The 16,427-nt window shown below is 34.6% G+C and overlaps 1 protein-coding gene across 5 annotated transcripts in view; it reads right to left on the reverse strand.

Annotated features, from left to right (window-relative positions):
- Slc12a1 (solute carrier family 12 member 1) overlaps positions 1–16,427 on the reverse strand; it is an 87,655-nt gene extending 71,228 nt beyond the window's left edge. For all 5 annotated transcript variants that reach the window (XM_015480239.2, XM_015480238.2, XM_048793482.1 and 2 more), the window contains exons 1-4: positions 16,293–16,427; positions 14,450–15,072; positions 4,282–4,416; positions 4,033–4,108 (exon numbers count right to left, since the gene is read on the reverse strand). In XM_015480239.2, coding sequence (XP_015335725.1) covers positions 4,033–4,108; positions 4,282–4,416; positions 14,450–14,869 — 631 coding nt within the window. In that variant the 5' untranslated portion in view covers positions 14,870–15,072; positions 16,293–16,427. The remainder of the gene's footprint in view (positions 1–4,032; positions 4,109–4,281; positions 4,417–14,449; positions 15,073–16,292) is intronic.

The following is a 16,427-nucleotide window of genomic DNA, read 5'->3' on the forward strand; positions in this document are numbered from 1 at the left end:
TATATATATATATATATATATATATATATATATATATATATATATATATACATATATACATATATGTCTGTGTGGTAGGTAGTGTGAGAGCCTCAAGAAAAAAATAATATGAAATGAAAAAAGCTGTCCTTGAAGATCTAACTGTTCAGAAGGTTAATGAACATAATGAAAGGAAGAAAGTGGTACAGGCCAGAATTTGGAGGAAGGCCTGACTACTTTAGGACACTCAAAGATGACAGAATTTGCCAGAATATATTGCTTTGGCATAAGAATTTTTTCTATTAAAGACAAATAACTAAAAGAGGACACCAGAAAAGTTCTCTGTTCCTTCCTCTTTGCCTAAATGCAGGATATACATTTGTAAACGTCCTGACTAGTTACCAGGAAGGACAGAAACTAAAGACCAGAGACAAAACTTCTTCTGCTTAGCCTACAGAAGGCATCACAAGAATGCATACACCTTATCTTCCAGTACTTCTCCTCCCATTTACTTAGCTTCCCTCAATCTGCACACCAGAAACCCAAAGTCCTTTTCCTCTATCTGGCCACCCTCCCACAGCTTTATTGTTCTTTTGTTAAGATGATATACAAGCTCATGTTCTAATGGCCCTTTTGAATCACTTTTTTTTTTTTTTTTGTTAATCTGGCTTTGAATAGTTTAATTTTTAAGGCCACAGTCGATGAACCTAAGGTGAGTAGAGGGAAACACTATTTCCCTCTCCTACAATACCCTGTCCAGTGGAGGCTGACCCAGAGTTCAGGGAGAAGATTGTAGGATCACAGCCTCTGCACTCCCTCTGGTTCCATTGGGAATGGTCTGGCCTGGACTGTTTGGTGTTTCCATATACAAAGCATATGCTCTACAATTGCTGATGGTAGGCTCTTTTATCTCAGGGATGTCTTGGTCCATGCCCCAATAAAAGGGAAGTGGAGAGTGATTAAAGGCAGAAATACTGAGATGCTCCCAGATATATTGTGGATCTAGCAGGAGTCTCTAGACTATTGTGCAGGATAAAGTGCAGTGGCAATAGGTTAATTGTGGGGCAAAAGTTGCAAACTTGGATTATACTGCTTTGGTCTCTGTAGACTCTTAAAAGCTAGGGTTTCTAAGAAACAGTTGCATTAAATGTGTTGTGTCTATTGCAAGGATCCTGTGGTGAGAGCATCACTTCTGTATACTATGTGGCTTCAGGTTCTTGCACTACTAAATGTGATTTATTTTTATCCTCTGTACATTATTTTTCTCTTGACTTTGTTTTTAGAAAGTTAGTTTAAGATTGAATGTTTAACATACCCAGAAATGGTAACAGGACCATATAGTTTGCATTGCTTGGCATTAAACCTATTCTAATTTATTATTTCCCTATCCATATTTTTCCTTTGCCTCTATTTTTCCCAAAATTCTTAATTTATTCTTTAATATTGTGTATATTTCTGTAAGCCATTTGAAATCTCAGGACAATGTTTTATACTCTTAAACAACGAGGGATTGCTTCTCTCCTTCTCATAATTACACATAAAATCCTTGGGTGAAAGGCAGCATAGGAAACTTTCAGTTTATTGTTTTCTCAGAGTGTGGTCCTCCAACCACTTGCTCCAGGAAATGCCTGGAGTGCTTATTAAAAATGCCCGGACCTACTGAGTTGGGATCTTTAAAAGTGAATCCCAGCATTTTGCAATTTTCTAATCTAATTTATCAGATAATTCTTACCTACCTTACAGTAAGATGACTTAGCTACCCTCAGCTTAGCTCAACTTGTGTCTGCCTGTTCAGCAAGGTCCTTTAGGTTTATCTTCAAAGAACTGATTGGGAAAGAATTAACCCAGCTCCCTAGATTTAAGATGAGAAATAAAGCTCACAGGGTAAAGTGACACTCATCTCCCCTGCCAAATGGGTAAGTTTATTGGAAACCATCTTGCCCCAGCCAACGTCTCTAAAACAGAGAAGAACAGCTAGATGGCATTATCATTCCTTCCTTCCATTTGCTTTTAGGAATAAAGCAGTCAAATCTCAGAGCTCCTGAATGGCTACCCCCAGGGCTATAGCTACTGTTGCTGCTGGTTCCAGATTCCTTCTGGCTTTATCCACAAGATCTGGGCTTGAATATTTTGTGGGCAGGTTTCTTCTCTAAGCTACCCCCAAAGCAAGAAGAAACTACATGTGTTTGTTTCTTTTCTTTTCCAGTACAGAGAACCCAAATGGGAATAAATGGTGGCTTAAATCATTTAACTTTAGGTTCACAGCAAAGGCCAGTGAAACAGTGTGGTTGATAAGAAGTTTCTACTACTCCCTAAAATCTATTTTCTGAGAATTAAAAAAAGAAAGAAAAGAAAAAAAAAATGAAACAAAACAAAGCCCATAAACCTCCATTCAAAGGAAGCCTCACTGAACAACGATTGGGTAGAACTCCAATCACTTCGAATATGTGATTTAAACACCTTTAGTAATATACTCTTATTAAACAACGCTAATGTCTGAAAGTATAATAAACTGTTCAGCAGAAAACAAGATTCTTCATATTTTACAATTTTGTAAGAAACTTGAAATCGGGCTGTGAAGAGTAATGTAAGATCTGATTAAAGTTCAGATTATTGCCCAAACATATGGCTGTTAAATAAGTTGCATTAAAAAGAATTACTCTTGCCCTTGGCTACTCTCACACCTCCAAACAAAGTAATGTTTCTTGATGATCTCAATAAGTTACTAAACTGCCCTTAAAAACCTAATTTTGCATGAAACCCTGGAGCAAAACCTTGGCAATATTAAGATGCAGATTTTCCATGGAACAGCATATACTTATTTTGGACCCTGCAGCTGTACGCGTTCATTTGATATGCATCATAAAACCGGCAAGCAGCCCTTTGTCAGGAACTTAGCAGTTGCCAAACATGAAACATGGAAAAACTGTGGGAACTGGTTCCACTTTTTCAATTTACAGCTTAGCCCTTTCTTTTGAGTTAGTCTTCTGGTGGTTCTGTATGAGTTTTGAGGAGCAAAGGCAGCAGTCACCAACTACTTTTTAAACATGAATTGAGATACCTTCTGGAGTAGTCTCTGAGAGCACATCTGAACTTCTTGACACTCACACTTTATAAATCTTCCCTCAAAAGTGACTCTAATGTATTTCACATATACAGAATAGAGCATCATTGCTTTTTATTACATTAAATCAGAACCTTTGATAATATTCAAATTAATTTTTTATACAAATCTTAATAATATGCTCTCAACAAAAAAGATTTGCCAGAAGACATATTTTAAATGGAACACAGCAATTTAAAAGCTTAAATAATCACTCCTAGAATAATATCCATGTCTTCCATTTTCCCATTTAGAAAAAAAAAATAACATCAGTTATAGACATGATCTTAGACATTTCCCCCATCATTTTAAGCTTATATCGGGTAATATCTTATTAACCTTTGTTTTCTAACTGCTGGTACCTGAAGGTAACACAATTATTTTCTCTGGAAAATGTTCAACAGTTCAGCACTTTTATTAGGTCACATTTTCACCAGTCTTTCCACAAGTAGTTTTCATATAGTGAAGTTTTGCTAATCATCATAAGAGGGATGTTGTTCAGCAAATAAAGGGCAAATGTCAATATATCCCAAAATATGAATATTATTATCTAAAATGAATGTGCTTTTGTGTACCTGTTTTGCTTTAAACTCTGTCAAAAGATAGATTGACTTGAGCATTTACTTGCATGCAATTTGGAAAATTCCAGCCTTGCAGGAGCTAACCCTCCTTACTTGTTCTTTCCAACAAACACTGTCAAAGAGGCAAAGTGAAAGGAGCTCAAGTGTAAAAAATTTCTGTAACCTTCATCTCACATTTGGTATTAAAGGTGAAACCAAGTTACTCACTGAGTTTATAATTTACATCAAAAATTATTTAGGGACTGAAGTTGTGGCTCAGGGGTAGAGCACATGTGAGGCACTGGGTTCGATCCTCAGCACCACATAAATCAATCAATCAATAAATAAAAGTTACTTAAAAAAATCATTTAGGAGGAGGACAATGCTTACCAATTCCAGCTTCTCCAACAATCCAGGAGAGGCGAATGAAGAGCATGACTCCCCAGATATTCAGCATGCATCTTACCTGTGGATAAAACAGGGATATTGAAGAGACATGAGAAGCAAATATGGGGCAAAATTCAGTCATCTTTGTAATTCTAGTATTCAGGCCTTGCTGACACTTAATCATAGAGTGATTAAGTGACACTAGATCATAGAGTGGATGGTTTTCATGTGTAAACACAGGAGCTTTCTCACCAGCACACCTTTCACCCATCCAAACTTCACGACACCAGTTGTATCTTCTTCCTCCTTGTTTTCTGCTTGTTCATCTCCAGGCATCCCATCGCCATTAGCAACCCTGTCAGCTGAACCTGGGGCCACTGTCACATTCTGCATTTTTACAGATAGTAAAAACATCGAAGTCAACAAACAAATGATTCCATAAAACTTTCAAAGGCAAATCAAAACAATTCACACAAAACTTTAGACAAGACAAAAACAAAAACATTCTGGTCATTTTAGCAAAATAGCTCTCCCTGTAGCTCACTCTCACCATCCCCTGCCCAGCTGATGTGTTCCTTTTGTCAGTGACTTTTAGGCTAAACCTACAAGGACGGTGAACGGAGGGAACCTAGATGGTCCTCCCACTAATGAGATTATGTCCTTAAATATAAGTTAAAACAAAAAAAGGAACAAAAAGAAGAGATGAAAGGAAGGAAGCCTAGTAAGACTAAACTAGCATCTTTGGGGCAGCTTATTGGAAGGACCAGAAAAATAACTTTCCTCAGTACTGCAGAGTATCTGGAATTCTTTCCCCATGCTCCATTTTAATCACCCCAAATAATGACAATAAAGACAATAAAACTTCTCTACTCACCTCAGAAGGTCTTTAAGAGGATTCAGTGGAAAAAAAAAAAAAAACACCCACATGCAAGACTAGTTTCTTACAGGTTTGATGTGTCTTTGATAATTGTTGAGTGTACTAGCATTGTGTAGAAGGTAAAAGGTCTCATGACCAACTAACTACCAGAAAGATTTGCTAAGAATAAAAACTAAGTAGTATAAAATAATGATTAAAACCTTTATGCAGTTTTTTTCTGTGACCTAATTTGGGAAAGGAAAAAAAAAAAACAACTTCCTTTCTAGAGTGATAGCCTCTGAGTTCAATGGGGAGAAAATATCTGTTTCAAGTTAAAAAAAGCTCTCTATCTCCAATAGCTCTTCTAGAAATGACTTTGAATAATTTCAGATGCTTCTAGTTAATTTAGTCTATCTAACATCTGCTTGGCTCTTTACTCAGTAAACTACATCTCACTGAGCTTCCCCAAAGCCAACTTTTCCAGTACCCGTTTTGAAATCACTGAAGAAGCCCCTTTGACCCAGGACTGAATTATCATTATTATGGGATAATTTTATTTTAGTTTAGTTATATAAGTTGTTGGTTTTTTTGGGAGGGGGAGCGGGGGTTGTTTTTATTTTTTATTTTTTTGGTACTAAGAATTGAACCTGAGGGTTCTGTATCGCTGAGCTACATCCTCATCCTTTTTTATTTTATTTTGAGACAGGGTCTCACTTAGTTGCCCAAGCTAGCCTTGAACTTGCCATCCTCCTGCCTCAGTCTCCTGAGTTGCTGGGATTACAGGGGTGTGCCACCATACCAGGCTCTAAATTGGCTTAAGCCTAGAATGCTATGTTCTGACGTCACTAAGAAAACTTGATGGGACTATTTTTTCCTTCTAAAATGAGACTGGTGTATAATAAACATTTAGTTTTTATTATAAAAACTTTGTTTTGGAATAATTAACTTTCTGGCCTTGCGTACTCAAGGGCTCTTGGATCTTTGGGCTTTTGCATGCCATTAGTCTGACTATTGTAAACTGACTCTAATTTGGGCTATTTAATTCCAGGAAATTTGACTTCTTATCTTCCAGCATGTTCTCTCCTTCATTGTGTAAATAAGAATGCATACCTAACTTTCTTCTCCATAAGACTTTATTCATGATACTAGTGTGACATTTAGATAACTAATAAAATATAATATGATAGGAGTCACTCTTTGACAACTGAATCAGAGAAGGACAGTAGTGTGCGTTGCTCTTCAGCATCAATAAAGGGCTTATCATACAAAGGCCCTAATAAATGATGTTGAATCTGTAAAGTGGACCTAAATTCCCTGATCTCCACCACTTGGGATCAGATGTCTTAGTTTCTTATCCATTCTAATCTCCTATTTCTTTTTCTTTTTCTTCCTTATAAGTCCATTTCCTCTGTGCAGGCCACATTTAAAAAGAGAGAGGAAGAAAATAAATCTCAAGTCAGCTCATCTTATTATTTTCTGACAGTATTGGGGAAAAAAAATTTTAACAATAGAGGAAATTGAAATTAACAGTTAAACCAGGTGTGGTAGCTCATGCCAGTAATCCCAGATACTCCAGAGGCTGAGGTAGGAGGATCTCAAATTCTGGGATGACCTCAGCAATTTAGTGAGGCCCTGAGCAACTTAACAGGACCCTGTCTCAAAATAAAAAATAAAAAGGGTTGGGGATGTAGCTCAGTGGTAAAATGTTCAATTTCTAGTATCAAACACAAACAAAAATCTCACAAAACAAACGGCACAAAGAAAACTTAGTTTTGAATTACCGAAGTAATATCTTATCTTAAGCATCTTCAATTCCTATTTGCATAGATAATGAAAAACCAAAATATTCAGACCAATGTAAAATAGAAATAAATAACATTCAAAGAAATTGAGGCCAACCTCACAGGGCAGAAACTGGTGGTCTATACCAGCTACAAATGCAAGTTATGTAAGTAATTCAAAATTTTCTAGTAATTACTTTTATCTATTTATTCATTCATTTATATTTTGGAGCCAGGAACTGAACCTAGCACATGTTAAGCATGAGCTTTACCACTGAGCTATACTCCCAACCCCTATAGCTATGTTTTAAAGAGTTTAAAAAATCTAAAGATGTATTTAATTCTTAAATACAATATGAAAATCACATTTTATATTTCTAGCATTTGCTATGTAAATATTTGTTAATAGTAGTAGCACCTTACCTTGTGGAAAGGAACTGAATCATTGTTTTAATACAATATTTTATTTAATGGAATTTAAAGTATTATTTAAACACGTAATCAGCATAATAAAATATTCATAAGATATTTTATGTATTCTTTTTATAGTAAGTCTTTGAATATGGTGTATATTTTCCATGACAACACATTTTGGTTTGCATTACTGACATTTCTGTTGTTCACTAGCCACAAGTAGTTAATGGCTACCATATTGGACAACAAAGATCTATACAATGCAGTCAATTTTGGATGAAACATTTGATGTTATTTTCAATTTAATACAAACTCTATTTTTTTCTTAACAAATTCTACATAGATGCAGCAGCTACATGGGTCAAACGTAACTCTCATAATCATTAAAGGCAGGAAATTTAGGAATGTGTTAAAATATCCATGAATGTTGAAGGGATTATTTGGTTAGGAGATTAATTTATTTCACTTAATTTGAAAACAATTTCCAAAAAAAATTATCAGTGTTCTAGCGAATCAAGAGTCTTGTGACCAGATCATCAGCAGATATTCATTCAGGAAGAAGGTGATTTTCTTTGCCTGGATCAATTGGAGACCCCATGAGACATAGTCTCAGTCACTTGTTTTTTAAAGGCAGTCTTGGGACTAGAACCATATTTTCTGACTAAAACTGAACTTGAGGATTTGGTCCAAGAAATTGCTCTGCTCTCTGATGAATACCAAAAGCGACTGTGACCCTTAGGTCTGGATTAATGAGAATACCAATGACTGAAAAAAATACAAAGTAAGCTTAAGGATGAATAGGATATTTAACATTTCCCTTAAATGAACATTTCTTCTTGATGGATGCCCTTCCTGGTCACAGTTTAGTTAACAGTTTTTTAATTTATCTTTAGAACGTCAAAATATGATGTAAAACGAATATTCTATGAGGGCATGACAGAAAAACAACCACATGTGGAAGTTAGTAAAGCAATCATTTTCTAAATTATTCAAAAATAGAGCCAATGTAAGGTTTCAAGTCTCCTTTAGGTAAATATTGTAACCTGCTGAAGTTTCAAAGTTTTAAATACATTTATATTATGTATACTATTGGGGGCGATGGAGGGGGGACCTGAATGCATACTTTTTTTCCCCACTAGTAAGGTTTGATAGTATAAATACAAGCACAGATGCCATTTTCATTGCTTACTCTACTGTTGGAGCTGAAAAATCCTACATCTTATAAACTAGGAAACTTGGAAACTAGCTTTGACAGTGCAATTAATTTAGGGCGTGTCTTCCAGTAAGTTACTTAGCTTTTCTTGGAAGCTGCCAATGAGAATAAATCCAATAGGTTTTCTGAAAATCTTATCTGGAAATAATTTACTCTAAGGCAAAATCATTCCTCTATGTCAGCCACCTTTCTGTTCTAACATGGCAAAGCTAAACTTCGTCTCACTCTTTAATAAATGCCTCCTTGATAAACTCAAAGCATCATCTTTGGGCTGAGGGTTTGTGGGGCCTTGATGGCTATGAACTATGCCCAGTGGCTCATAGACTCCTGGCTGGTATATGTTCTTGAAATCAAAGTCTCAGAGATCAAAAGTTTTATAATTGCACCCTGAAACCAGTTTTTTTCTTTTATACTTTGAATTAATTTGTTTGTTCACACTCAATTAGCATAAATGATGACCCATAACCTTTTGTAAATGCATTTTAAATTATATAGCTTTAGGGAAAGATTATTTATTTACTGAGACTTTTACAGGTAAGGTTTTTTTTTCCCCCTAAAGCACTAAATACACCTTTAAAAAAGAAAGAGTGTTAGATAAAAGATTTTTCCTCCTCCAATATCAATAAACTGGTGAGGCTTCAATCACATGCAGTTTAAGGGACAGATCACTAATGAATTCTTCCAGATAATGACAAATTATTTTATTTAATATATAATGTGGGTCTTCAGTTTCCCTAAAAATGTCTTTGTAGATATCATCAAAACAGAGGAAATTAAATATATTTATTCTTTAAATTCCAGTTAGTTAAGTTTGCTACTTATACATGCTCTCGAGCTTTGAGCTTTAATCTCAAGGTGATAGAATTCTCATAAATATTTAGTCCTAGATGATCCCCCATTGTTTTAAATTTTCTTTTATTATTTAAATATCCAAGCATATGAAGAAGTATAGAGAATAATATAATAAATCTCCTGTACATATTACTCAGCTTCAATAATTATCAACATATGGTGAATCTATCCCTTCTAAATCCCTCACTCCCCTGCCACAGGATTACTTTAAAACCAATCCAAGTAAGAACCAGAGTCTTAAGGTGCATCGCAGAATAAAAAAAAAAAAGTATGGTTCTAACTATATTTCATATCTTATTGAGCAATATTATTATGATTATACATTTTTTACTCATTTGTGATAAAGGAGTGTATTTTAAACGATGAAAATGAGAGCGTTTCTTTTTCTTGTTTTAAGGTACTATAAACTATGCCTCTAAATCACCACCAAGAGTCACAATTTATAATCATAGCATTTTTGCTGTATCTGAAAACATATTTCATACATAAACTGACTTGTTTTTGATAACTTAGGCAGAAAGTTGACTATATGCAATAAACTGGCATATGAAAAAGAAAATTGAAAGTATTTTCCAAGTATACTTTTAAGAGAACTCTCACTCTACCCATTATTTATTACTAAACTATATATAAATAATGGGAAATTAATCATATTTTTTTCACAGATTATTTTAATAGCAAGAGCTCCCAGGAAACTGGCCTGGGGTACTTAGAAACTCTAACAAGTATCAGAAGGAACTCTTCTTTACAGAGTTGCACTCCAGCAAATATTTTAGGAGTGGCCTCTGATCATCACTGCCCTTTAAGGCATCAATTTTAATGACTATTTTCTTCGACTATTGTTAGTTTAGTGATTATTTTTAATTTTAGATATCCCCAATTTGAATGCTGAAGTTCCAAATTTGAATTTGAAAACATTTTTTAGAAAAGATTATTCTCTAGAGAAAACATTTGTACATTGTTATTTGTCTAAGTATTTAATACACTGATTTATGTGGTTTAATATTTGGCTTGATTACCTACCTGTCCTTTATTTTTAGCCATAACAATGTCATTTGACTTATATGATAAAATTCCAGAGAATATAGGTCAAATCTCTTCAACTCACTTTACATAGCAGCTCTTGTAAATAAATGACTAATAAATGCTTTTGATGATGACAATGAAAATGATTGAGACCTGTAATTAATTCAGTAGAAGAAATATGATCTGTCGGTACCAGCTAGAAACAAGGAATGAATTAGGACTTTCTGGTCAGCTCCTCGTGACTGATGTAAGATTTTTTTCATTGTGCCTGAGTTCCATCATTCTCTGTGGCAGTTGAATGAGCCAAAGCAATGTGCCACTGGAGAGCAGACTGACCCTGGAGAGCGGTGATATAGAGCATGGACTCTGGAGTCAAGACATCATGGGTTCAACTTGCAGTCATGTGACCTCGGCTTCTTGACATTGGAAGCTTACTGATCTAAACCTTTGTTTACTTTTCTAAAAGACCATAGAATTAGATAAAACTTTTCAACTTCCATAAAATGGCAACAATAATAGTATCTATTTTGAGGGATCGGTATAAACATTGAAATAATTTTTCAAGTGTGAGCATGGTGTCTAACACAGAAAACTCTCAGTTAAAAGTTGGTTATTATTACACTATAGTTAATCTTAATACTTTTATTACAAATTATTTTTAATTGCAAACAGACTGATGCCCCAAATGTGAAGCCATTCCATTGGTTTTCATTTGGCACAGTTTGTATACAGTTGGCTTCCTTAAAAATAACCTTTCATTCTAATTTTTATAATATTATAGTATCCTATACTTTCCATAGTTGATTTCAATGACATTAGAACACATGGCTTTGATAGGAGGGCTAAATAGTTTTGCTGAATCCTTTATAATTATATTTTACTGAAAAACTAACAGAAATGGTGATTAGTTAGGCTGAAAAGAAGTTTCATTTCAGTTAGCAATATAGTTAAGGATTGTTTATGAAAACGTGCCCACAAGAATGAGGCTGGATATTGAAAACAGATTTCTCTTTACAAAGCAAAAATACTAGAGTAAACCTTGCCAGATGCCAAATAATCATTATATATGTTTTTATATGGAAAGATCTCCAAAGTATATTGCTTGGTGAAAACAGCAGAGTACAGAACGAGTAAAATAGGTCCCCATGCATGTTCGAAAAAAGAATACAGACAGAAAGTTAGTTAGAAATACAAATATTTATTGACTTCCTGCCCATTGTGTTGGTGTGCTAGACTTTATATGCTTATAAGCTAATATTCATAAGCATTTTTCAAGATAAGTACAAGTTATGTAGCTTGTACAATATTGCAGAACAAGTAATGGACAGGTCTTTTTCTCTGCTTTTAACTAGAGATTTCAGAAATCTATAATTCATAGCTACCAATATAGGCATTTTACCCTTTACTACATAGAAAATTTAAAGGATTTTTTTCAACTATGATCTCAAATCATTAAGATTACAAATTCTGTCAATATCTATCACAACTGGAGTTTCATTTAAGGCAGATACTTAGAATAATGTCTTTCACAACTGTTTTTAATTTTACCTATTAGGACAACTTTTGTCACATAATTTTCTTTCTAACATGGATTTTTTTTTTTTTTTTTTTGTACCAGGGATTGAACCCAGGAGCGTTTAACCACTGAGACACGTCCCCAGCCCTTTTTCATATTTTATTTAGAGACAGTTTAGCACCTTGCTAAGTTGCTGAAGCTGGCTTTGAACTCACAAATCTCCTGCCTCAGCCTCCTGAGCCACTAGGATTACACGCATGCACCACCACACCTGGCCTGACTTGGAAATTTTAACCAGGATTTGCACAAAATCGAACTGGTTTCCTGACTAAATATGTTACACCTTTCAGTATGGATGTAGCATTTCTGTATGGCTTTGGAAAACATTATAATCATGAATACAAAAAATATTGCCTAACATATACTATGCTAGTTGCTTTCCATTTTTAAATAATTTAATTAAATACTATTGTTTATATTTTTGCATACAAAAGCTGTAAAGTGTCTGAGTATTATAGAATGAATATATTATTGAATAAACATTACATAATATGTTCATTCTATAAATCACTTCTTCTTGTGATTTGAGGAATTACCATAAACAGTATCAAGGAAGTGGCATCATAGATAAAATATATTATAGGTCTTCATCTCTTATTTGAGGGAGAGAAAACAGGGAGTAGGTGGTCAATTTGATTAACAGGAAAGAAGAGAAGAACCTGAATAAGACCCAGACTGATTTGTCTGCCATGGATGGAGAGCACAAAGCAGCACGTGAGGAGAAGCAGAATGGTCCATAGAACTTCCGTGACACTAGAATGTCCTGGCTGCAGGAATGTGCCTGCTGAAGATTCTGTGTTTGCATTTAAATTTTACTCCATACTTGACTGTGTGGATTCTTCTACATGATTTAATCAAGTTGAGATCCCTCAAGAGAGGGTGAAGTTCATCAAAAAGTATTTTTTTACTAATTCAAAATGATCATTCGGGGCATCAAGCTTAAAACTAATTTATAATATCCCAAATAGCTACCAAATCTGTCAAATGCAGCTGTAATTCTCCTACTGTGTGGTCATTTAGATGGTTTGCTAAGAAAATAGTCCTTCAGAGCTTTTCTCTCTTTATTTAAAGTTTTACATAAGCTATGGCTTAGAGATTATAAATAAGCTATTTTTCTGTCTCTGGAATGTCAGTCCTAAGAAAAATGTGAGTTTACTCCATTTCCTTTCTCATGGGGGTTAATATCTTATTTTCTTTTGTTGTAAATAAGGAAATGGATAAATGAGAATATTTAAATCTGGTACCAACTTTAACAAAAGAGGCAGCTTTAAAAATTATGTGTATTATAGTAGAGTATGGCGAGATAGAACTTCAGGGTTTTTTTTTTTTTAGGGGGGGCTTTGGTTCATTTTGCTGCTTCCTATAAATTGAAATCTCTTGCCCTAGATTCCTCTTTCAGCCCTCTCTGCATCTTGGAAACTCTTTGTGTCTTCTTTGTATGGGTCGAGGATGAGGGAGCAGAGTTAAGAACATGAGCTCCTCCTCAGGAAGTAGTAGGTCCCAAAGTTGGGTATCTAAGCAGCTCAGGGAGATGTGTATTCTTGTGGAAAGAAGGACAAGCAGAAACTAAAAGGAGATCTTCTCCTTTACTAACATTTTTCCTGACAGCAGTATTCCTAGAATCTCTCGATTGGTATTGGGTAATCATTTAATTAAAAGAATTTTTGAGGACTAGGGCTGTGGCTCAGTGGTAGAGCACTTGCCTAGCATGTGTGAGGCACTGGGTTTGATTCTCAACACCACATATAAATAAATAAAATAAAGTCCATTGATGACAAAAAAAAAATTTTAAGAATTTTTGAATGGATGGGATGAATATAAGAGAAATTGTTCCAGCTGTTCTTTTTTTTCTTCTCAAAACATGAGCAAGAGTAAACTACATTCAATATCAATTGAATATGTGAATCTAATTATAATTCTTATAGAAAATTAAGTTCCATAAAGAATGATAGTCATTGCAAACTGTGTAATAGAGGAGCAGGAGGGTAAAGTCCATCTATATATCTTAGAGCAAGTTATAAAAGAGGAAATATACTAAGCTTCCAAATGATGTGCTACAGGGTTAGAAACAGTGCTGCTTCATACTTCGAGCAGATTGGGGAGCCCTGGATACATTCCTGAAATAATGAAAAGTTTATTCACTTCTGCTGCCTCTACTTAAATTGAATTCAGTTACTTTTATATGTGTAGGTGCATTCGGGAGCCTCAGGCAAAGTTTTGAAGAGGAAGGGATAAATGCTGAATCATAAATTTCTGCTATTTCTGTAAAGAATAAAAAAAAATAACCTATGCCCACTGGAGGCTGGCACCCCTTAATGAAAATATAGCAACCATAGTAATTTAAAAAAAAAAACAACAATTGGTTTGGATGAATTAGTTCTGAGGTGGAAGCAGTTTAGTATTCAGTTAGACATGTTTAACTAAGTGTGAACTGAATATCTATAATTGTAAACAAGATGTGACTTACTGCCTAACTTTCAGAGTTCATTCTTTAGCTCTCTATCCCAAGTCAGCAAACATTTGTGAAGCACTCTTTGTGCATGTGCTGGTTATGGGGAACTAGGGACAGTGTGTAAGTAAGATGGATGGTCTGGAACAGACCTCTACGTTTGATTCTTTCACATTGCAGAGTATTACTAAACAGAAGGAAATGACCTGGAGGCATGAATAGGGAGGACACTTACCTATGGTTTCAAGCTTACCTTCGCCAGTTGCTCGTGAATCTCAAGCAGGCTGGGTCGATTGACCTTGGGCCCACTGACGCTGCCAGTGTTACGGTAGTATTCTATCTTGGGAACAGCATCCATGGTGTTATGGCCAAAGGTTTGCAAGTAGTATGTGTTTGTGTGAGAATCATAGACATGAAAACTGGCATCTGTCTTAGCAGTTTCTCCATTTTGGAGGAAATTGTCATAACACTCCTGATTCCCAGGCCTAAAGCTGATTCTCAATCTGTTCTGGGCTTCATCCCCAAAAGAGGTTTCTTCATAATGTGGAGGGTCCCTGTTGTCATTCACAGTTGCACTGTTTTCATGGTTCTCATTTATGACATTGACTTGAAAGCGATTGGTATTACTGGGCACTGAATCCAGAAATACATTGGAAGAGTTGTTCAATGACATCTTCCAAAATGGATTTCTTGGACTAAGCTATCTACTATACAGTTGTTAAAAAAGAAAAGAAAAGAAAGAAACTATAAATTTCTGCCTCAAACAAACTCTAATGTGGTTACATTAGGTAGCTGTTGGCTTTTGTTCTAGATGAACTCAATAAATAGATTCTTGATATATTGTCTCCTATATAATCTTCAGAATGTTCTTCAAAGCTGTCATTGAAAAAGAAAATTAAACTTGTTTCAAAGAATACAAATATATTGGAGTAGGATTGGGGAATGAGGGAAGGGTTTTCTTTTTCAAGACATACAATCTTAAGTTCATTTCACTAAAAATCACTTATGTGGAAACCTTTGTCACCTGAGCAATTAAATCCTATAATAAATAACTGAGGACTTGCTTCAGCAAACAGCATTTCCAGTGGAGTCATTAAAATGTTACAGTGTTTGTAGTATTTGCTTGGATTTCATGCAGTCGGAGCCAGCATGATTTTTAGAAAAGAACTACCAATTGCATTTAGTAACGACAGATGAGAATATTCTCAGCCTGAAATATGGTTCATTGACAGTACTAAATTCTGAAACTGCAAAGTATTTAATGATTGTTGAGAATATATCATATAAGATAAATAAAATGAATATTGAAAAATTAAAAAGGCATTCTTGCTACTTCATTAAAAATGTGTTTGTTGTCAAGTAATAAATTTGTCTCAGAAATATTTTGTTTCCTGTGCAACAAGTGGAAAATCACATTTTAGAATGACAGTTAAAAAAATACAACCTTTCAAAATGATGTCTCTGTAAATTCTCGCCCCTTTTATTAGCCTTCAGAATGTTTCATTTGCTCATATATTTGTTTGTTTTTATAAATGCCATTATGGAACCTTTAAAAATATAGGTATTCGGGATAGGAGATAAATCATAGCTATTAATAAAGTCCTATGCTTTATTTAGATAAAATAATCATGCTCTTTGGACTCTCTTTTATGAAATATTCTCAATAATTAAGAGATTTATATTTGACTATGAAATGAACAGACTACAACAATAATTTTTACAAATTCTACAGTATGAACCCATCTTAAAATACTTTTTTTAGAATAATATTTCTTTGTCAATACCTTAAATCTTGTTTTTTCAAGGGAAGTTCTAGAAAGATGAGTTAAATACAAATAAAACTTGTCTGTGTCACACAGATATTAAAGCTATTTCTTTGACTAAAAAGAAGCCAGCTTAAACTTTCAAATAACCTTTCTTGGTGAATTTGTAAGTGATGCTGTTATCTTTATAGTTTTTACAGAACATCTCGCTTCTTCTCAAAGAAGAAAAAGTCTTCTCAAAGTCTTGACACCCCTTTACTCCACTCCTCAGAATCTACTTTATGACATACTATTAAGTACAATTTTTATCGTGCCCAGAAATGTTTAACTTACCACCAAGGAGCTGCCTTCTGAGGAAATGTAACCTGCTCCAGCATCACACAGACATATATGGGGCACTTAGCTTTCAGCCCAAAGCAAGAAGCTTCTTCTTATTGGTTAGAGCCTTTCTTGAAAGAGATGACTTTG

This window comes from Marmota marmota, unplaced genomic scaffold (genome assembly GCF_001458135.2).
Source record: "Marmota marmota marmota unplaced genomic scaffold, marMar, whole genome shotgun sequence".
Taxonomy (NCBI): Eukaryota; Metazoa; Chordata; class Mammalia; order Rodentia; family Sciuridae; genus Marmota; species Marmota marmota.